At 46.0% G+C, this 22,473-nt stretch overlaps 1 protein-coding gene across 1 annotated transcript in view; it reads right to left on the reverse strand.

The window, feature by feature from the left end:
- Positions 1–4,838: 4,838 nt before the first annotated feature.
- Positions 4,839–22,473, reverse strand: part of TRPM8 (transient receptor potential cation channel subfamily M member 8) — a 53,245-nt gene continuing 35,610 nt past the window's right edge. The window contains exons 19-24 of the mRNA XM_054723118.1: positions 22,208–22,379; positions 21,761–21,938; positions 14,698–14,888; positions 8,594–8,693; positions 7,511–7,544; positions 4,839–4,889 (exon numbers count right to left, since the gene is read on the reverse strand). Coding sequence (XP_054579093.1) covers positions 4,839–4,889; positions 7,511–7,544; positions 8,594–8,693; positions 14,698–14,888; positions 21,761–21,938; positions 22,208–22,379 — 726 coding nt within the window. The remainder of the gene's footprint in view (positions 4,890–7,510; positions 7,545–8,593; positions 8,694–14,697; positions 14,889–21,760; positions 21,939–22,207; positions 22,380–22,473) is intronic.

The raw sequence follows: 22,473 nt of genomic DNA on the forward strand, positions 1-22,473 counted from the left end.
CTTGGATCCGAGGTACTTCAATACCTGCGCTATTTTCAGGAGCGACACCGAAAAGAATGACTTCTTATGCAAAAAGCACAGACTAGCCCTGCAAAAACACCTGCTGGACAAGCCAAGCTACAACAAACACCCCTCTCTCTCCAACACGAGTGAATTCTGAGCATTGAGCAAGCACTGATATCAGTGTCAACAGAGACCTTCTTTAGCTGCGGATGGTGATACACACACAGGCCTGTGTTAAACTAACAAAAACACAGCCAGTGGAAATATGAAAATAGGGACAAATGCTTAATTTAAGGGGATCAGCCAAGAGTTGTGCTAAATTTTGTCTTCTGGGAGGTTTTCAATTTAATGTACTGATTTTATTCAAAGTTCCTACTTGAACTGAGGGTATGGGCCTGGGACTGTGGGTTCTCTCTGCACGATCGTATGCAGTGCTGTGTGCTTTATTGTTCCGGTTAGTGTGGAGATGACATAAGGCTCCTCTCTGTGGCTTCAGAAAAAAGCAGAGGTTCTAGTTGCCATGGTGAAATGAAAGTGGCATTCTCTCACAGAGAAATCTCCAAAATGCCATTCATTGACAATGTTTGTCATGTAAATTTGATCCCATCTATTTTCAGTGTCCAAAACCATGAATTGATCGACCCTATTGACAAAGATTCCCTTTTAGGCCATTAATGGGATTGAAGTACAAAGACTGCTGTTATTTGTGCTCCTTCCTGCAAGCAGCATGAATGCTGTGAGGAGTCATTTTAAGTATGCTGCCCAGACAAAAGGAAAACAGTTTTGTTTTGTTTTTTTCATTTGGTCCATGCTTTTGTAGTTTTTCTAATTAGATTATCTTTTAATAGCTTCCTTCTAAGATTTTCTTCTTTGGCCACTGAGTTTATAGTCTATTCAAAGCTGAGGAAACTAACTATGGGCATTTGGAATTGCCTTATGTACTGCCAGCCCATCTCTTTGGGGTGACGATACCACCTGTTCCAGAGAAAGCTGGGACCAGGCCTGTTCAATAAGATATTCTCACCAATTCTCTACCAATGCCTTCACCATGCATAATATTTAAATAAGCACATTGGCTTCTTCCTAAAGATTAAATATAATATTTTATGTTAAGAGCTCTAGGTTCACATATCTCCTATCTTATACTCAAGTTAATAATTCCTATTTGCTGTGCATTTATGAAAAAGCCTTGTAAGTGGTTTGATCATCAATACATATTCGTGGGAATCTAGCCGTGGGAAATTTCCACAGTGGCAGCAAGATTCACGCACAGAGATGCTCATCCCACTGACCGACTGGAGCCAGCCTTCGGTGACCAACACTGTGGGACTCATTAGAGGCTGAATATTACTCCATTATTAATGTAGTGTTTAAGAAGGCCACAGCTATAAGAAAACATCTTTGATAAAAGCTTATGTGAAATTGTATATATGGCATAATGACATTATGTAAAATTTTCAGAGAGAGATAAAACATGCATAGGAGCAGACTTGGAGAAGCCTCCTGAAATGGCAGCAGTGATTATCTTTAGGTAGTGGGATTATTTACATTTTTCCTACTTTTTCATGTAGTCTAAATTTTCTATAATACCCATGAATTATTTTTAATGGGAAAATAATACATAAGAGGAGAGAGAGAAGCACCCAATGAAAAGCAGAGGTGCCTCTCAAAGCCCCATTTTGGGGTGATTTGCACATTGTCAGGAACGGGGTGCTTCCTTTGGCTGGAGCTTCAGGTGAGTGAGAGGGAAGGGTGCAGCTTTGCCGCCCCCTTTGAGATAAAAAGCTGAATGAGGCGAGGAAACAGTTTCTCCTGGGAAGAGTGGGGTCTTCCTGCAACGGCATGTTTTAAAATGTGACCTGATTTGGGAGACTTTTCACAATATGCCAACGAATTAGTCACATGATACAAAAAGGAAAATAACAGAGAATTGATTGGAGATCAACGAAGTAGCCATACAGATATAGAAGGTAGGCATGGCCAGGCTACTATTCTGAGGAGGCATGTTCTCCTAGGACAGGCGTGGCCAAAGTGGGAGTATAGGCAGAAGAGGGAGCAGACTTTGAAACCATCAATAGCAAGTGCTGGCCCCGAGCTAACAGGCAGCCTTCAGGGGAGCACTATAGGGGTGGTCTTCCTTCATCTCCACCTTCTCCAGTGAAGTTCATCACACGTCTCATCTTCAGGTTCAAGTACACAGGTGCTCAAGACCCCCAGCTGAGCAGTTCTCATTCAGTAACAAAAGGGTTCTTCAGTCTCCTTGTGTCTTTTCCACTCAGAGGTCTGTGGGAACAAAGAAAGAACACTGTGTGGAGAATGAATTCCCCACTTACATTCTCAGGATACAATTTGCTTCCAAATATATTGGTAATATGCTGGTTGTGGGTACAAATTTTGCCAGTTTGCCAGTGAGGGCAGGGCCAAATGGCCAGGCTCCCTCTGTCTGGGTGAAGACCCAGGAAGTCCCCAAGTACTGTACCTGCTAGGCGGTTTCTGCATAAATAAAAGGATGCGTTGGCAATAAAGTTAAGAACTGCGGTAATTATCAAAATGATGTTTTATGATGACTCCCAAAGGAACGTCAAGTTCTTTCACTGAACTAGAATTTCAGTGCAGCAAATGCAAGAACCAATGGATTATTGTGTGGGGATTAATCAATTTCCAGTGACCATCCCTCCCCGTGATCCTCAGGTCCTAAGTACAAAGCTATGAGAAAACAAATGGCTTTCCTCTCACCCTGGGTCTTACTTCCTTTCAATCTCAGTGCAGGAGAAAGAAATATATATACAACCGTCTGCTATTTCATCCTGAGTCACTGGATCAAAGGCTAGTTCAGGGAGGAAGAGCCCAGATGAGCCGATGGGTAAAGACCTGCCCCCAAGTGTCCGCTCCTGTCCTATCTCCACTTGTCAGATCACCCCCACCTGGGTTGGCTTTCTCTTCCCTGACCCTGCCCAAGGAGAGTTACTGTCACCCTTCAGGAGAGAGAGATACCAAGGAGACACAAGAAGAATCACATTTTACAGCATGTAGCTGATTGCCTAGAAAACTGCATTTTCAGTGAATGCCTTAAGGATATGCCAGACAGATAACAAACCCAAAAGAAAATGGATCTTATATCCAGAAGAAAAAAGTCTACCAAAAAACTGGATACACCCAATTCATTGTTCCGAAAGACACAGTGGTCAAGAATGAACGGGTCCTCTGTTTCCTCGTATGCTCTTCTCATTCTCCTTCCTTCATGGAGGGTCACACGGAAATGAAGGTAAGTCCTTCTCCCAAGTCACAGTCATTCATTAAGTAATAAGGGCAAGTTCACAAGAAGCCAGTCTGTTTTCTCATTTTACTCACAGTCAACACGTTTGGAAAAGAATGAGAGATGTGGAGATCAGGGTTGTAAGACATGGATATACATGTCTCGTTTTGGAATCTTTTCTGATTAATTCACCTCTATGGTTTTTAAAAATCATTATAATTGTTTTATCTCTTCCTGATTTAAAAAAATATATATCAGATCATAACTTAAGCAAAATGACAAATGTTCCAAAACTCAAATTATAATTTATTATAAGGTAAAATATTGTTTTCATTTAACACCATTCTGAAAGAGTTGAAATACGTTCCTCCTAAACATGCAAAGTTTCTTTTCTTGAGCAACTTGGGAGGCTATACCTGCCTTCCCGATGACATAAAATATTAATCTTATTCCAACATAGTCCCCCCTAATAGAGGGTTTGTTAACATGATCTACAATTGTCAGAACTCAAGGGAAAGTATTGAGTGTCCAGATATATTGAAAGAGACCTGATGGTCACAATAACCCTACAACAGTCACTCAGTGGATAGAAATTCTACAGTGGACTTAATGTGTAGGCAGAACTCAGTGTCTGTGCCTCAGCAAAGGTCCTGGCACAGTTCTCTCAGCACTTAGTAGGCACTTCATAAATATTAAGGAAAGGGAGGGAGGGAGAGAGGAAGGGAGGGAGGGAGGGAGGGAGGGAAGAAAGGAGAGAGGGAGGGAGAAAAGTGAGTCTGTGGATTTCCATTCTTTACAATTCACTTTCTCAAAAACAAAATCTACTCAAATGGAATGCCCGTTGCTTTTTTCCTAGGTCTTTGTGTCCCCAACACCATTTTAAGCATTGGTTTCAGAATCTGGACAGATAATGGGAAAACATAATGAAAGCCAATGGGAAGACCAGAGAGCAAAGCCTTGGATTCAACTTGGCCAATTAATCAAATTTCATGTTTATTGCTAAAAACCTTGAATGCCTTACTAGAACATGCTTGGTAGTGAAAGGTGATCAATATATATTTGCTGATAGCAAAACAAACAAGACCCAGACATTTGCATGTCCCACAGCAGCAAACATAAATGATGGGTCATGACAAGGAGGTGCACTTTTAGGCACTAATCTGTAAAGACATCCGTGATATAGAGATAAGAAAGGAAAAAATGCCCAAGTCTCAGAACAGTGTGACCTTGATTCATTGAATACCAAAATAGCTGTCTGGGTTGCCAGTGCTTTTAAAACATCCGGAAGCGTACATGAGCCCACTGCTGGCTGTGGCGCTCTCTGGCCTGAGAGCAAAGCCAGTGCAGGAAGTGTGACCAGGGGTTTCCTCTTGTTCCTTCCTATAACCCAGTATTGTTTACGTTTTTTTACACAACACATTATTTTCAAATCTGACAATATGTGAAAATAAAATAACTGAGAAAAAGATCGTAATTTTGAATTAGTCTTAATATATGTTCATTTTCAGAGGGAAAAAAAAGCCATTAAAATTACTTACCTTGTTATTATTAGAATTTTCTCCATTACGGCTCATGAGTTTTATTTGATTTTATTAGCAATCTCTTTCAGAAGACCCTTGAGGTCATTAAGCTTGGGGGGGGGGGGGGGAGAAAAAGAACTGGTGTTAAGATCAATTTTCCAACTTTGAATTTTAAATTACCACTCTACAGCTTTTCCGTGAAACAGATGTGTGTATGAGTGCGTGTGGCACATGCCTGGAACGGGACAGTGAGGGACGTGATATTTCAGACCCTGTCCACTGCTTACTTTCTAACTCACACCACTAGTAGATGACCATTTGCATCAGTTAGCATTAGTTTAACTCAAATGCAAATCACTAGTGATTCCTACATAGAAATAATAGATTTTAACAACACTTAGAAATAATATTTAGAAATAATGTTATATGCAACAAATACGAATACAGTTATAAGATACCAATAAAGTTGTGCTTTGATATGTGAATAATACTAATAAAAATAATATGTAATATGAATAAATAAAGTTTTTGCAAACTGTCCCTCCTCACAAAAAACAAACAAACAAAAAAACAGGATAAGTGGTAAAACAATTTCTGTAAAAGGCATAATAAAATTATGTTTGATACATGCATATTTCATAAGTTTATTTCACAAGATGTACGAATCTCACTTGAAATTATATGCCATCATTGTGCACTTGGTAAAAGTTACAGACATAATTTGTGTACAGTTGGCTTCTACTTTGCTATATCACTCACTCAGGGAAGATCTGTGTTTAACTTGGGCTTATGTTCAGTAATAATCTCTTCATTTAACTTTCTATTTTAAAGAACAAAAAGAAACCATAAGGGTTAGTGGCTCCCTGAAATAAGGAAGATGGAGTAAGATCCCTACTTACAGACTTACAGGTATCTGTGCCCTTGTTTTCTGGTATAGCAATGAGGTAGAGAGATTCTTTATCCACCAGAGGGGCTTTGAGGAGAACTCTGTGTTTATTGATGGTAGAATGGCTTTAATAAGATGTTTAAAGTAGGGTGTAAGGTTCCAAGAGCTTAATAAAGAAACAAGTGATGATCCCTAAATTTTATCTGCATGAAATGGAGACTCAGAAGAGGAGGCGTAGAAGATAGAGGAGGGAATAAACAAGAGAGGGGGGCAGGGAAGCAAGACAAGAAGAGGGGAGCAGTATTAAACCCCATGGGTGACGACGGCCCATGCTGTGTGCTGTGAAGTTTGAGTCTCCCTGGGACCTGTCTATTTCTTCCCAAACCTACAGAATGCATGGCCTAGGTGGGCTTCTTGCAGAACCAGCAAAGGGGGTGAGCTCCATAGCCAGGGGAATGCTAAGGAGACAGAATCTACAAGCACTTCTCTGAGGTCCCCGGAGACTCCTGGCTGGCACATGTGGGTAAACAGCCTTCAATATGATTTCATGATATACGACTCCCTGAGCCCCCACCTCCCACAACTTCCACTGTTCAGGTCCATTGTCCTCTCTGACAGTGCCCCTGTCCAGACCCTCACTGATGGGTAGATCTCCCTAGTCTCTGGGAGTCAGGTCAGCTTGTCCAGTGCCCGGGATGACCTCTGCCCAGACCCAGCGGGTGTCCAGGAGGCCCGAGGCTCTGCCCTGCCCATGGTTGCCTTGTCCTGGCCATTCTATGCCTCAGAACAGGGTCAGCACTGAGGAGGGGCTTTTGAAGCTTCAGCCCAACCCCTGCTTTCAGTCAGCTCCTTCCAAAGCCACCCAAGTGAACCCACAAGTAAAACAGCACAACACAACAACAAAAACAGCCTGTTTTCTCTACAAACACAACACCTAGACAAGTCCCTAGCTCCTGTATTCCCCAAACCAGGCAATCTGGAATGCATGAGAATACCGCATAGGAAATTGTTCCCACAATCCCACGCTGCACAAGTCAGCCTGCAAATGCTCCCACTGAACAAGGGTCCAGGCACAGAGCCAGGGGCCAGGTCTGCTTTGATGGCCCTGAGCCCCATGCCAGCACATGGCAGGTGCTCAGTAAATTTGATGTGCTATGTGGTCTAGGCACAGAAGCAGCAGACAATATATTTAAATATAAATACTTAATAATAGAAAGGTGAATATATCATATAAGATTTTCTATATAGTACATATTGCACCTGTCTAATGGAAATAGTCTTAGAATACGATCCCCTATTGTTCCTTTCATACATTCTCTTAATAAATATTTTCTGATCTCCGCTGGTATAAACATGATATACATCCTAGCATGATCATTTGTGTACAGTACTCAACTCTAATAACTTAGGAGTCTTCCTGGCCCCTCAATTAAAAATTAGCAACAATACAACATGAGAACGATATGTAATAGTGTATCTCCAAAGGTCCTTTCTCCCTGCACACACATACTGCCCCTCAGCAAGCAGCCGTCTGCTCCTCCCTGACCTGAAGCCAGGCTGGCCTGGGCTGCTTTGACCAATACCCTGGTGGAAGGGCTATCATGCCAGGTCCAGGCCTGCTCTCCCCGTGCCTAATGCTCACATGTGTATTCGTGCATCTGAGAAGCAAGTCCACTCCAGCACCCAGGGAACGTTACGCAGGGAAGCTGAGTATGAACAGAGTCACATCTGCTTTTTAAAAAATAAACTTCTCTAATTTTGGACCATAACCACGGGCCTCTCGCTGAAAGCTCAAAGATAACAGAGATGAAAATAATATTTCTCAAACTATAAACAAAACGATACCTTTGCATCCAGCTGTCTAAACCGATGCCTCATTCTTCAAGGGGAGGAGAGAGAGAGAGAAAGATTGAGAAAGGGCTATTAGGCTCCATTTTCCAGTCTTTTAAAGAGAAAAATACAGATCATTTTCATTTCCAACTAAATCAACGTCAGCTGTAGTTACCTTTTTTTAACGTTCTCCCTAATACCCAAACGAAGCAGAATTCCACTCTCACCCCAGCTGGAAGTGCAGCAAATAGACGCTACCCGTGGGGATGGAGTGGTGGAAGGTGACCCATAAGATCCATCCCTCCCTTCTGAAGCCAGGCTCTCAGACTCTGGAAATGGAGAAAGCTTGGGGCGTCGGCTTTGTCACTCAGAGAGAAAGAGCACATGTCCCATGCTCCCCAATGGTTGTGCTAAGGCTCACACATGGGATTGATGTGCTGCTTAGATTTACTCGTTTTTGTTAGAGTGAATTTTGAGGTGTGTTTGGAGTGCTCAGTATTTGTGACATGTGACCATAACCCATGTAGCTCACATGATAAGAAAGGTACGCTCCTGGCAGCCCTGCATAGCACGTGACCTGTGGACCATCTATGGACTTAATGGCTTAGCTAGTTCTATGGGACGTTTATAACTGCTGCATGTGATCCATAAAGGATGTCCAGGATTCTCAACACATCACCCAAATGGTTTTTCCATCTTCTAATGTCTCTACTCCATCCCAGAACTACCTGTGTGGCACCTGCCTGGTGATGCCCATTGCCCGTTACCTGAGGGTCTTCCCGGAACCCACCTCTGCAGCCATGGCAGAGGGGCCTACACTCTTGTCACCAGGTTCTAGGGCCCTGCTCTGCAGACTCCAAATACTCCTTCCCCAGGGCCTAGAAGGGCAATCAGAACGGCAGGCTGGTGGTTTGCCCCTCCCTGCAAAGCTGACCCCACGTTTACTGTTTGTCATCCGCAACTGCCTGGGTAATATCTTTGGGTGCAATTGCTCTCGGCTGTAACTTCTCTCTATAGAGCCGCTCAGATCAGCTGCCTACGTTCTGCCAGCTGGGTACACAGGGCACCTTGCAGAGCAGAAACCAAGGATGGACATACTCCTCTGAGGCATCGTTGGCTTTCGTGTTGGTCTTGACAAGGTAATTTTCTTTCATGACGCCCTCCCATGCCAGAGTCTCGTTGTCTTCATTTTTGAAACCTTGAATAATGAGACAAAGAAAAACATTCAAATTGTTTCATTTGCCCCTTGCTCCTGAATCAACACCTGCTAGGTGTTTTGGCGATGCTGGTGCCAGGAGAATCCAATTCGTCCTGGGCAGGCTGATCTGACTAATGTTACTTACTAGTGACAGCCGCAGAGAGATGGAATATTGATGAATTTCTCTGCTGGCATGAAATAGGAATGCAATCTCCATTCTAAATAGAGAGCGACCCAAAGCCTGTCTCGGTGGTTTGTGACTTAGCATAATCATTTCACTAGTGAATTTGGTTCTCATTTCATTGTGCTCCTCTTCCATTTTGATGACATAAAAATGCTACCTGGATCATCCTGTTAAACTAGAGGCCTGGTGCATGAATTCGTGCACCGGTGGGGTCCCTCAGTCTGGCCTACACACTCTCGCAATCCGGGACCCCTCAGGCCATTTTGCATATAAGATCTTTGGTTAATCTCTTCCCGCCCTTCCCCCTCCTCCTTCCCTCTGAGATTCATCAGTTTGTTCATGTTTCCATGCCTGTGCATTGAGTGTTTACGCGCCCCCCACTCCTCCCACTGGTGGTCAGTGCGCATCATAGCTACTGGTCAAACGGTTGAACAGTCACTTAAGCTTTTATATATATAGATAATTACTGATGAGTTGTCTGCCCTCAACCTAAGACAGGGATAGGAATTTTGAAGGAGAGACAAATAAGGTCTGACAGTGCCAGCCCATTGAGCTGTGAGGTCTGCGCCCAGGTCTTATCTTTCTCAGGTCTTATCTTTTCCTCTGAGGGCAGCCCGGGTGTGCTGCTCCATGGGCCTGGGGCATGTTCCCTCAGTCTTAGTTCAGCTTCCTGCAGTGCCTCACCTTCCAGACAGCAGTCAAACAAGAGAATGAAGAAGCATGTCACCTGTGTTTCAGGTTCCACTGCCATGGACTGCCACCCTCGCATGTTCACACAGGTGTCCGCTTGGAACAAATGCACTTAGTTTTTACCTGTAAATCTGTTCCTCGACATGTGAGAGCTTAGGGAGAATTGTATAATCTTCCTGAATTTAAAAATAATTCATTGGGAGTCAAGACAGCCAAAATGCAGGTGGTGGGTTTGAAGCAAACCCTACACAGCAAATACACATTTATTTCTTTTCTTTACTTTTCTCATCTTTTTTCCCCCCAAGATTTATTTTTAAATGGTGGTTATTCACTTTAGAAAATAACTCCTAACTTAATCTCTTTTCGTTGTATTTTTCCTAACAGCATCATTTCCAATGTCTTTTCCTCTAACTAAAATGTATGGAGGAGCCCAAGAGGAGGGCTTTATAAATCAGCACAGAAAGGACAAGGCACTCCTGGATGCAGGTGGCCAGAGCAGGAATGACAAATGACCAAGAAAAAACGGCCCAACTTTATCAGGAAATGCTGGTGGGAATTATGACATAACATTTTCACCAACCAATCCAGAGAAGTAGCTGGGTCTTCAATAATGACTGTTCTGGCAAAGAGGGAGATAAACAGGCTTCCCATGGGCTGGGAAATCTGAACATGGTTACGGCCTCAGCGGGTGGGGATGAGTGGGGGCCCAGGCAATATCCGAAAACTTAAATGTCTAGAAACTTCTCTTATAGAAATAATTCCAAGGGAAAAAAAAAACACTAATGTGCTAAAAAATGAATGCATAGAGCAGTTTATCATAATAGTATATGATAATAAAGAAGACGAAAAATCTACATGTTTAACAAGAGACTGGTAAAATTAATTATGGTACACTGATATTGGAATATTCCAGTTAAAATTGTCATGCAGATTTGTATTTATGAATTTGAAAAATAGTCATGATGTATTATTAGATAAATGAACAAATTAAATTATGAATGTATATGCACAGATCAAATTATCATACTCCCAGGCAGAATAATAGAATAAATATCTGTATGTTAACGATATTTAACTCTGGGTGGTGGGTTACATGTGCCCTTGCTCTTTCTTATTTGTGCTTTTCTATATTTTTCTAATGTCCTATTAACGAATATGGATTACTTTTTAATCATGAAAAACAATAACTTGTATAAAAATACGATTACTGGGTAGCATACTTTTTTTAAATTAAATATGTCACCAAAAATGCAAATTTGGATTCCCACCTTTTCTGAAAGTTACTTGAAAAACCTTGCATTTTTCTCCAAAGAAGAGCAATTTCAAGCTTAAATTCCACGACTTTCCCAACATTGGAGGCAAATGCAAAGTAAGTTTAGGAAACAAATTACCATGAGAGGCTGTGGCACCCATAGAGCACTGCAGTTTCTGGAATTAGAGGTTTCTAAGGAGGAACGAATGAGCCGGCGGTGAGTACAGGGCTGGGCTCCCTCCCTCCAGTCATCACTGCACCATGTGCAGAAACGATCCCATCCTTTGGGGGTCTCCCATCCCCTCTTCTTTATTCCTTCCTGAGAGTAAGAACTGTTTGGAGAGCAAGAGTGTCTTCGGCTCACACTTGTAAGATCATCACTCTCCCAGGGCCCACAGGGGGAGACAGGTGCAGGCTAACCGGGTCATTTCTGACCTGTTTGCTTCCTCAAGCTGAAGCTCCTATCCATTTGCTGGCTTCTCAGCTTCCCGGTTCTACTGAACTTGGAGTGATGCACAGTGCATCTTAGGAGAGCGGACCTTCACCCCTTGTAGCCCCTCATCCACCCCTCCACAAGCAGAATCCCACTAGTGACGAGGCATTCACTAGCTCACGCAGCTATTCAGTTTTTTTCCAGATAGCACTAATTGTTAGACGATGTATTTGATCCACACGGAGTCCAGATCTTCCTCCCTGCACCTTTCAACCGCTGCTTGTTTTTTCTCTGGAACCATTCAGGAAACATATATAGAACTTGTGGCCAGAGTCTCTGGTTGGCAATTCATTTGCCTCCCAATCTGAAGACATAGGCTATCCCCACAGCCTTCCCCAGGGGCCTGTAGACACTCATCCATGACTTGGCATCAGGCAGCCAGAGAGAGCTCTGAGTCAAGTCACCAAGTGCCTCTGACCTCGGGCCTGGTCTTGAGTACAGTAAAATTCCAGAGCCCAGCTTTCATCTCCCATAGGAAGACTTTCCACTCTTTTAGTCCAAAATGACTTACTCTGTCTCCCAAGGCAAAATGATGGGGAGAAAATCAGCAGCTTATCCAAATTGTCAAAACACTTTTCTTCATCAAGAAAAGGTGTGATAGCTAATGATGGCCCAAAAGTGACATTTAATGTCTTGAAAATGCTGTTAAAAGAGATGGCTATGAGGATTCTTTAACCTGTGACATGAGTTGGGAGTCATTGGCACATTTACATCCCGAAAGGCAGACGTTAGGGGCCACAGCTTCAGGGATAGCACAGAAGTATATTATGACCAATAGTGAGGATCACGTTCATGCTTGCTTCCATTTCTATGTCGTTAAGGAACTCCACGTCAAAAAAAAAAAAAAAAAAAAATTGATAGTTCTTGGCAAGTTAGATTTTTCTTAATTGCCTCCAATGATCATGGGTAGGTTGGTAAAATTCCTATTTTTACTTTCTGAATCGTCTAAATATTTGGGTTCCACTGACGTGACAGGGATGATCCCCTCGATAGGAAACATGAATGGCTGATGGCATTAGGGGTCCTTTCATCAGGTACAACTGAGAAAAGACCCGAGGGTAACACAAACATGCCCCCAGCAGCCACAGGCCACACAGCACCCGGGACAGTGGGCACAAGGCACGAACCAACAGAAAGTCTCTATCTCATCCTGGCAAAAGCAATATGAGACGAGAACAACCTGACTGTATCCGCTAATTATTTGTGCCGGATTCTACCTTAGATCACTCCCTTCCTCAACTGCCCTCAACATCTACTTTTCCCCTTTAACAGACACTTTTTTTTTTTTTTTTTTTACCATTAGTGCTCCAGTTGGAAGGGACACATTTCAAGACCCTCCCCTGTCCCCCAAACTCCAAATTGACTGCTCCTCCCCAAGTCATGAGAATGAGCATCAGCATCTGAGGGGCATCACTTCACCTGGTGATCTGGGATTCTTTGTTCACTTCCACCTTGAGGGAAACAAATGCAGTCGGCAGAGAGGTATTGTGAGGTGTGCTTTGCGATTTATGTCACCACTTCTTGCAGTACCATATATCTTCTGTCTACGTTTTCCCTGGGACTTAGGATGACACTGTGACATGGTGGGCTGGGGACTGTGTGGAGCTAGGTAGAACCTGGCTGTTGAACTTGGCCCGGGGTCTTGCATTAGTTCTTCTGCAGCCCTCGGCTCTAGGGACCCCTCTCTTGTCTCATCTGACCTAACTTCCTCCTCTTCCTGACCACGCCTCGCACCGGGGCTCCCTCCCAGCCTCTGCCTCTTTGCCTGGCTAATTCCAGCTCATCCTCTGGGTCTCAACTCAAATATCACCTTCTTCCAAGAAGTCTTCCCTGACTCACCCCAGTCTGGGGTTGAAGTGTCCATAGTGTAACTCTCTTGGAGCCCTGCACGTTCTGGAAAATTAGCGCTCCCCACACTTCCCAATGAAGGCTTTTCATTTTTGTTCTGCTCCCTATGATCCTGAGTCCCACTTGAGGGCAAGGATAGCTTCTATCTTACTGAGCACCTGTTTAGACATTGCATGAGAACTTTTTCCTTGGTCCTTGGTGGCTGTCTAGAATAACTGAATCATTCATGAATATTGAGGCACCCATTTCTTTCCCAAATAGCAAAAAGGTCACTTCTGGAACCAAGCTTGTACATCTCACTAACATCCACACCTGTCACAGATCCTGCTCAGAGGGGAATGCTCGGGAAAGGTTCTCTTCAAGGAAGGGGAAACACAGCAGATATTCAAATTACTCCTGGAATGCAGCCATTGGAGGAGAGTGGCAAAGGAAATGCTGCTCGATATGGAGACTAGCTTGATGCGGCAGAGAGCTGGGTGCCTGCTGCCTGCACGGTGGCAGGTGTGACCAGGAATCCGACAATGAGAGGTCCTGGCTCCCAGAGCAGGGGAAGGAGAGGCGCCTGGTAGAGACCTGCCTGCCACCCAGAGTTTGTCAGGGCTGAGGATACGGGTGAGCACAGGAGAGAGAGAATAGACTCACCTACAGACACAATGACTCCTGCCTTCCAGAAGGAAGTGGGCCCCTCAGGGAGAGCGTGCCCAGTGGACCCAGGACACCAGAGGCCCAGGGGGCAGGCCCTAGGAAAGCACTGCCACATCCGGAACTGAAGTGAGAGGGCAGCCAGGCCACTGCCGAGGGACCCACCAAGTGCCCCCAGAGTAAAGGGTCAGTTTCAAACTGTGCCAGGCCAGAGAACATGGAACCAGCCGTGACCAAGACCACTGTTTCTAGACAGGACCTCCTGCTCCTTCCCCCACCTCCCACCCCCCATCCCCCATGCTGAGGGTCAGCAATGGCAGCTGGTGAGGGGAGAGGGGAAGCCAGAAAGGCAGGGCCAAGCCACTGGGCCCCTTCCAGACAACTCCACCAGCTGAGAGGAGGTGAGCATACAGGGGGAGTGTCTCCTCTGAATGGTGCTTAATGGGCTGGTTACTATAGTGGACTGTACGTTCCAATTTCTAAGTTGAAACTGTTTTACCAAGTGAAGTCATTGGGAGTTTTCTAATTCCTTAAGAGCAACCAGAGAAGTCATGAGCCCTGCCGGGGTCAAGGCTAATGCTTCCCAGAGAATAAATTTCACAGCAGCCAAGGGCAGCAACATCCCGTAAATCATGCTTGTTCAACATACTATTTACATGACTATTTTGTCCATCCCAAAGTTATTCCCCCAAATAGGACTGCCCTGGCAGATGGACAACAGGGTCTCAATTAATTAATTACTAGGCTGGCCCGATGCCCAAGCTTTACGGACAGACAGACGTGAGTGGGGAGGCTGCTGAATAAGCCCTTAGAGCTGAGCTAGGGACCAGGCACCCCCGCCCCCCCCTGAAATTAATCTCTGCCTTTCCTCCCAGCACACATGTGCGGCACTCACAGCAGGACAAAGGCTCCATGGGCTTCTCCTTACAGCAGCACTTGAAGCACTTCTTCACCACCATGTAGAAGTAGGCGAAGACGACGAAGGGGAAGGGGATGTTGAGGCGGTTGCAGTACTCCTGCACCAGGAAATACCGCTGGAACTTCCAGACCTGGTCGTTGTTCTCCTGGACGGTGCCCACGGTGTAGCTGGTGGGGGAGACAAGGTCAAGCTCAGCTTCCAAACACTGGCATTCACCGCCGAACACGGCATTGTTGACTGTAGTCCATGACCCTGATCGTTCAAGTTCGGACAGGACCGAAAGTCCACGCTGGCATCGGGGTCAGAACAGCTCAGCGCCAGGCACTCTCCAATTCAAGATGGGTCAGAATGGTGTCTGGCTTTTGTTTCTGGTTTTGTTTTGTTTTTTTCTTTTCAATCACACACACACAAAAGTTGAATAAACTCTGAAATTATTTATATTCAAGACCTTTCAAGGAGTCTCTTTTTTCTTTCACTAGTCTATTATTATGTTAGATGCAAAGAGACCCAAGGTGTCGACTCTTTCAGAAATAATGTGCCCTCACATTCATGAAGGGCCTTAAAAATGTTCACCCCTCCGACCCAGTCACTTTACTTAGGGAAATTCCACCCAAGACTAAGGAGGTACTGAGGACAGACAGTATGTGAGTGGATACACACACATGGCTGTTTGCCACAGCACCATAGTAATGGCTGTCCCCACTCCCGCCCCAACAGAATGAAACAACCGAAATGTTTGACACTAAAAATATGCCTCACACACTACGGTTAATCAATATGATTACATTAGGCACCATTAAAAATTATGCTTATGACTAATTTTTATACTTTAGGAAAACACCTATATAACAATTAGGCTCAAACTTGTACTTACAATGTAATCTCACTATATAATAACGCCCCCCCACCCCACTCACTCACACACACACACACACACACACACACACACACACACACACACTTCCCCACAGCAAGACAGCAAGGCCCTCGTTCGGAACAGCTTGGGTCCTCTCTCCCATCCAGGCTGTCACCCACCCCAACCCAGTCTCCCTGCCAACCAGTGCCCGTCTAAGTACCTTCCCTGGGAGAAATCCTACAACACTCCCTCTGACTCTACATCTCCAGTGACATCGTGGCTTCAGCTCCCAGGCTGGGCTGGCGGGAGGTTTTTGGTAATAACCACGCTCCATCTCCTACGACCACATGAGCACCCTCCTCCAGCAGGAGACGAGGAGGACGCAGGGGCCCACAGACAGACAAGCTTTCAGAAGTGCGTTGACACTGAAAATGTTACCAAGAGATAACAAATGTTTGGGATTCGGATAGCCTGTGCATAAATGAAACCCAGCAGCACGCTAAGTGACCAAGGAACAGAGGGTGACTAAATACTGAGAACATGCATATGATTCATCATTTTCATAACCCGTCACAGATCAAAAGGAAAAAATATTATTTCAATCGTTGCCAGAGTCTCCTGGCAACATTCAACACCCACTTCTGATTAGGAAAAAAAGCTTAATAAATAAGAAAGAGGAGGAAACTTTCATGGCAGGGTAAAGAGAAAAGAGAATAAAAAAGATTCAGTAAGGAGACTTGTTCCGAAATAAATAAGCACAAATTTAAATAGTCTTCAAAAAGTGGTAATTAAAATATATGTGTATTAGAAAAACATATCTTGCTTACAACAAATGGCTAGAAAAAAAGTAACAAAAATCTGCCAGATCCATGTGAATAAAACTTCACTGAGAAACTGCACATAATTGAATAAATGGAGACACACCATTTTTTAAAAATGCCAGCTTCCTCCTCCTAAATGATTCTACAAAGTTAACATCATGACAATAAAATTCACAAGATTTTTTTTTTTTTTTTGAAGGAAAAAAGGATTTCAGAAGACAAGACTTAGGCGCCTCCATATGATACAAGAAAAGCCAGGAAAGTTTGAATAAGAATAATGAGGGGACTTGTACAACAGATGCTAAAACGATTTTTAAAGCAGTAATTAAAGCCATTTGGTAGTAAAAACCAAAATAGAAAGCTTGATCAACAGACCAGAATGAAACGTGTGCAAAAAAATTACAAAGAAAAAAGTAGATGTTAAAACAATGGCCAAATTTTAGAAGAAATTGAAATATAAGAAACTTGCCTGATGGACTTCCATCACGTAAACCCTCCTGAGGCTTTTCTCAGATTCCAGACGTTTTCTGTTTGTGATTCCTCACCCACATGCCAGCAGTCTCCAGCCAGCACTGCCCATGACCCTGGTGACACTAGCTTCTTGCACCCTCACAATACCCCAGGGGCATGTTACAATGCTCCCCACATCTCAGGTTCCATCTTGTTCCACAGCATCCAAAAAAATCAGGTTCTAATCAGCAGTAAGAGACAACCAGAGATTTTGTTGCACTGACTTTTGAAGTGTTAACTCAATTTGATAGATTGCTACCAGATAACACAGCTAAACATTGCCATGGGCCTGTGTCAAGACCCATCAAATCTCCCTTCATCTACAGGAAAATGTCCCAACCCTGTAACCTGGCATAAAAGACACTCTATAACCTAGTCCCTGCCTCCCTGCCCACCATTGAGGTTGTCCATTCTCCGCAGACAACCTTAGTCTCCCCATTTCTCCCTCCCCACCAGGCTCTGGGCTCCAGGTCTGGGGTCCTCTGGGCAAATGTCACCTCTGCTGCTACTGCTGCTCCTAGCCCCACCCCAACATCAGTCGAAGTCAATCACTCTGTCCCCTGTGCACCACAGTGCCTTTTCATGCTACATTTATACTATATTTATACTAGGGGCCTGGTGCACGAAATTTGTGCATTGGGGGGGGGGGGGTCTCCCCTCAGCCCAGCCTGCACCCTCTCCAATCTAGGACCCCTTGAGGGATGTCTGATCACCCTTTTAGGCCCGATCCCACCGGGATCAATCCAGGACTGCTGGCTCCCAACTACTGCCTCTGCCTGATTGCCCCTAACCGCTTCTGCCTGCTAGCCTGATCACCTCCTAACCACTCCTCTGCCAACCTGATTGATGCCTAACTGCTCCCTGGATGGCCTGATTACCCCTAACTGCCCTCCCCTACAGGCCTGGTTGCCCCCAACTGCCCTCCCCTGCCAGTCTGGTCACCCCTAACTGCCCTCCCTGCTGGCCTGATTGCCCACAACTGCCCTCCCCTGCAGGCCTGCCCCCCCCCCCCCGCAACTGCCCTCCCCTGCCGGCCTGGTCTCTCCCAATTGCCCTCCTCTGCTGACCTGGTCACCCCTAACTGCCCTCCCTGCTGTCCTGATCGCCCACAACTGCCCTCCCCTGCAGGCCTGGTCTCCCCCAACTGCCCTCCTCTGCTGGCCTGATCACCCCCAACTGCCCTCCTCTGCTGGCCTGGTCACCCCTAACTGCCCACAACTGCCCTTCCCTGCTGGCCATCTTGTGGCAGCCATCTGTGTCCACATGAGGGCAGCCATCTTTGACCACATGGGGGTGGCCATCTTGCGTCTTGGCGTGACAGTCAATTTGCATATTAGTCTTTTATTAGATAGGATTATATTATATTACTATGTTTCCAAGCTCATCTCCTCCTTTACCAGCAGAACAAATCTCTGTCTCTAGGTCCTCATTCATAAATGATAACAGAGCCACATCTACACAAAAATGGTTAATAATTCAATGTGGTCACACATGTGAGCACCTGGGTGTGCCTAACATGAGAATGGGTCAATAAATATTAGCCACTGCTCCTATGGTAATGATCTGATCTTCTTTTTTCACCCCATTTCAACACCCTCCCTTAGATTGCTATATTGGGTGATTATTTTCTTTTCTTTCTAGTTTTCTGCATCTTCATAATGAACATGTATTATTCCTAAGATTAAAAATATTTTTTATCCTGAGATATTACCCTAGATCGTAGCTTGTTTGCCAAGTCCTTCTCAGAAGAAATGCCTGGGGTGGATTTATCTCCAGAACACGGCGCCCGTAAGCGCCATGTCTCTGGGCTGAGTCATTTACTGACCTTAACATCACTTTGTGTCTCTGATCAGCCACACAGGGCCTGTGATCAATCATTTTAATGTAGAATTATCACAGATGTTTGCCCCATTTCCTCTCCCCGTGGAACACCATCTACAGAGCACTCTGACACTGCGTTAAATTCCCAACCGTGCCTTTACGCTATAGTTCCTAAGGTGGCCATCATGTGTGATTAAGTCTGTACATAAATATTTGATGTGGCGTCAGACAGGGGTCACAGCGCAGGGCATCATCAGGCAGAGTAAGCCCAGAACACCTATCACAGCTGTTAGACCATGCGTTCTGACCAGAGTGGGGAGGGCACCGGGTCCACTCGGGCAAAGGATGACACTTGGCTCCTTAAAGGGCCAGCAGGAGCGGGGCAGGAGGAAGTCATGACAGGATAGGTCACCCGGGCACAGAGGCCCAGTGATGGACAACCTTTTGAGCTTGGTGTGTCAAACTTCACCAAAAAACTGAGCATAACTCGGGTAGTGTGTCACTTTGAGGAAAAAAACATTATTTCGCTAATGTTTCATCCTCAGGAGCAGCAAATGTTTCATCCTCGGCATGCGGCTGCCTCAGTGGCCGCGTGTCATCAGAAATGGCTACGCGTGTCAGTGCTGACATGCGTGTCATAGGTTCGCCATCACTGTTTTAGCCCAAGGATGGCAAGGGGACCGCTCCGGTGCCTCTCAAGTTCCTAGACAGGTATTAGCAAAGGAAAGGTGCTGGTTTAACCCGGGACTGGTCTGGGAGGCCCCTAAAGGAAGGCACGTCCCCGAGTTGTCACACATAAGCAGTGAACAGTGAATGGGGCCACAGTGGGATACAGCCCAACAGCCTGGGCTCATGGGCAGGGGACCTGCGGTCGAGCATCGAATGGACACAGGCAAGCCAGACAGCCGTGTGGCCCAGGCCACAGACGCTGAGCATGTCCTCAACCTGAAAATGACAGGCTGAGCTCCAAATGCTACCACTTCATGATTGTAATGCAGCTAACGGGTCACAGATGTGCCAGGGGCCTCGAGAGTGGCTTTTGTGAGCAGGTCACAACACATAGACTTGGGACAGCCGAGTCATCATCTGCTCTGTGCCTCACTGAGACTCGCTGAATCGTGGAGCGCAGAGGCCTCGGCATTGGGAGCCGCCATCTACTTGTTTCGTGTCTGTGGAGATGGTATTAGTGGTGGGTTTTACAGGGACTGTCTGGTGTTGGAGGTGACAGTTGACAGGATGTTATCACTAAAACAGGACCCTAAGCAGCCCACTTCCTCCCTCTCTTGCTTCAAGTTTGGGAACTGGTGCTCCCTTTCCCACCCACACATGGACACAGAATCACCCATCACCTGCCACCAGTCTCTGCAGGCGCAGACGTGGGGGCCCCCTGCCTAGCATCATTGACTAACTTCCTGTGAGCCACACAGGCATCTGCCTTCCTCATCCTTTCCTGGCCGGCAGATTGGGGCAGAGAGGGGGGTCGCACATGCCCTCTTTAAGTTCACATGGGACCAATGGCCACATGACATTCGTGGCCCCGGCACCAGGTGCAGAACAGATATTACACATCTATGCGATGATTTCCTTGCTGGCCTGTCATGCACTCAGTAAACAACAGCCCTGGCAGCTCAGATCCCAACGATAACCAAATAATGAACCAAACATGGGAAAGAACCTGCTCTTTTCATTCAGCGAACAAACCCACAAAGAGCCGGGTGCTGAGCCAGGCACGAGCTCCTCCTGCGGAGCTACTGTCTGGGAGGAGAGAAGGCTGCCACTGTGCAAGGGGCCCAGGGAGTCTCTACACAGAGTGGGGAGGGCACCAGGTCCACTCGGGCAAAGGATGACACTTGGCTCCTTAAAGGGCCAGCAGGAGCGGGGCAGGAGGAGGTCACGACAGGATAGGTCACCCAGGCACAGAGGCCAGCATGTACAAAGGCATCAGGCATGACAGAGCACCCTGCTCAGGACAGACACATGGGTGCCTGCTCAAGACAGATGGTAGGGGTTAAGCCTAAAGGTGTGTTTGAAGGCCAGGTCATAGATGGCCTGAGCAGGGGGAGCTGAGGAGCCCAAAATTTACCCTGAACTCTATGGGGGAAATACTGAAACCCTTTCACAAGTTCAAGCAGAGCAGTGACCTTTCAGAAGTATCAGTGTGGAGGCTGTGCTGGCAGAGGACTTCCCTGTCCACAGAAAAGCCAGGTAACCCCTCACTGCCCAGCCATGTCCCCAGAGGCATGTGTCCCCATCCGGCCCCCACCAAGAGTTTCTCTTCCACCTCAAAGCTTAACAAATAATTTTAAATTTGCCTTCTGTTGCTAAACTGCCTGTATGTGCCAGGTACTCAAAATGACTACCTCCCTTAAAGCCACAACAAAAAACTAAGGGACTCCCACTGAAACTACCACATAGGACTCTGGAACCCTCCTAAGAAAGAGGAAGGGCAAATGAAAACCATGATTTTCTAAAGGTATGAAGAAGAATTGCCAAACGCAATGAAAGTATTTTGCAGTCACCATCACTTTCTCCCTCAGCCTCATTAGACATAAGCCCCAAAGGAGAGCCACTCTCCTGACTCTTTCTATTTGTATTGAAACTGAAATTCTTAAAGCAGCAACTAAATAAAGGCTCAGTCGTTAAAGCCCTAGAATCCATGCGGCCAAGTTCCATGGAGAACAAGAACCCTGGAGATGAGCTGAACTGTGTTCTGTCCCCATCATGCCAACATCGGGCGCTCAGGGAGATGACGAACCGGATGCTAAATGTGGAGAGTCTGGATATCCTGGAGGCCGTTACAGGGGCTGGTCTTTGGTGTGAAATAAACTTCCAGCACAGCTAATAGGGACACACTGTATTTTTAATATAGTCTCTTTGAGGCCCCACCCCCTTTAGACAGCCTGTCCCCTATGGCTCTTCCACAAGCTCCCCAAGGGTGGCCTTCTCTGCTCTGCTCCCAGTTCCTCCAGCCCCTATCCCCAGCACGGGCCCTCGTGGCAGAGACACCAGCGACCACCTGAGTGACACGCACCCGAACATGGCGACCAGCAGGTTGACCAGCAGGATGTTGGTGGACAGCATGTAGATGCACACAAGCGGGATAGTAATCCACTCAGGGAATCGTGGTAGGTTGTGCTCATCCAACTCCACGCACAGCGGCTTGGACTCGTTCCCAGTGAACGTGCAATGGGAAAAGTCATACGTGGTTCCTGAGGATGTGGAAACCAAAAGGTAACATGAGGACCCCTGGAGGGGCAGTGCTGGGCCAGCCCAGGGGACACAAGATGATGGTCTCTACCATGTGTTGGGCACTAAGGTGGACATAAAATTCAGTTCAGGAGCAAAGCAAAGCTTCTGAAGGTGGTGTTTACTCCCTGGTGTTGGCCCAACTCAGGCCGTGTGCTTCCAAAAGAGCCCCAAGGGTCAGAATGGAGAACCCTCCTCTCAGCTGTGCCCACCCAGGCCAAGTCAGGCTCACCATCCACATCACTGGGCACCTGGCCAAACATGGCCAGGTAGGGCTCATAGATGACCGAGCGGAAGATCCACCTCCAGCGATGCTCATTTTGCCGGAGGATCCCTTGCCTGGCCACGCCAAAGGCCATCATCCATACAGCAAAGAGGAATAGGAAGAAGAACACGTCGATCAGCTGTCAGAGGAAGATATCAGAACCGAGTCAGGATGGTCCCCAGGTGGTGGGTCTGCTCAGTTGACCATGGAGAGAGAAGAGATTTAAGGGTCTG

This window comes from Eptesicus fuscus, chromosome 11 (genome assembly GCF_027574615.1).
Source record: "Eptesicus fuscus isolate TK198812 chromosome 11, DD_ASM_mEF_20220401, whole genome shotgun sequence".
Taxonomy (NCBI): Eukaryota; Metazoa; Chordata; class Mammalia; order Chiroptera; family Vespertilionidae; genus Eptesicus; species Eptesicus fuscus.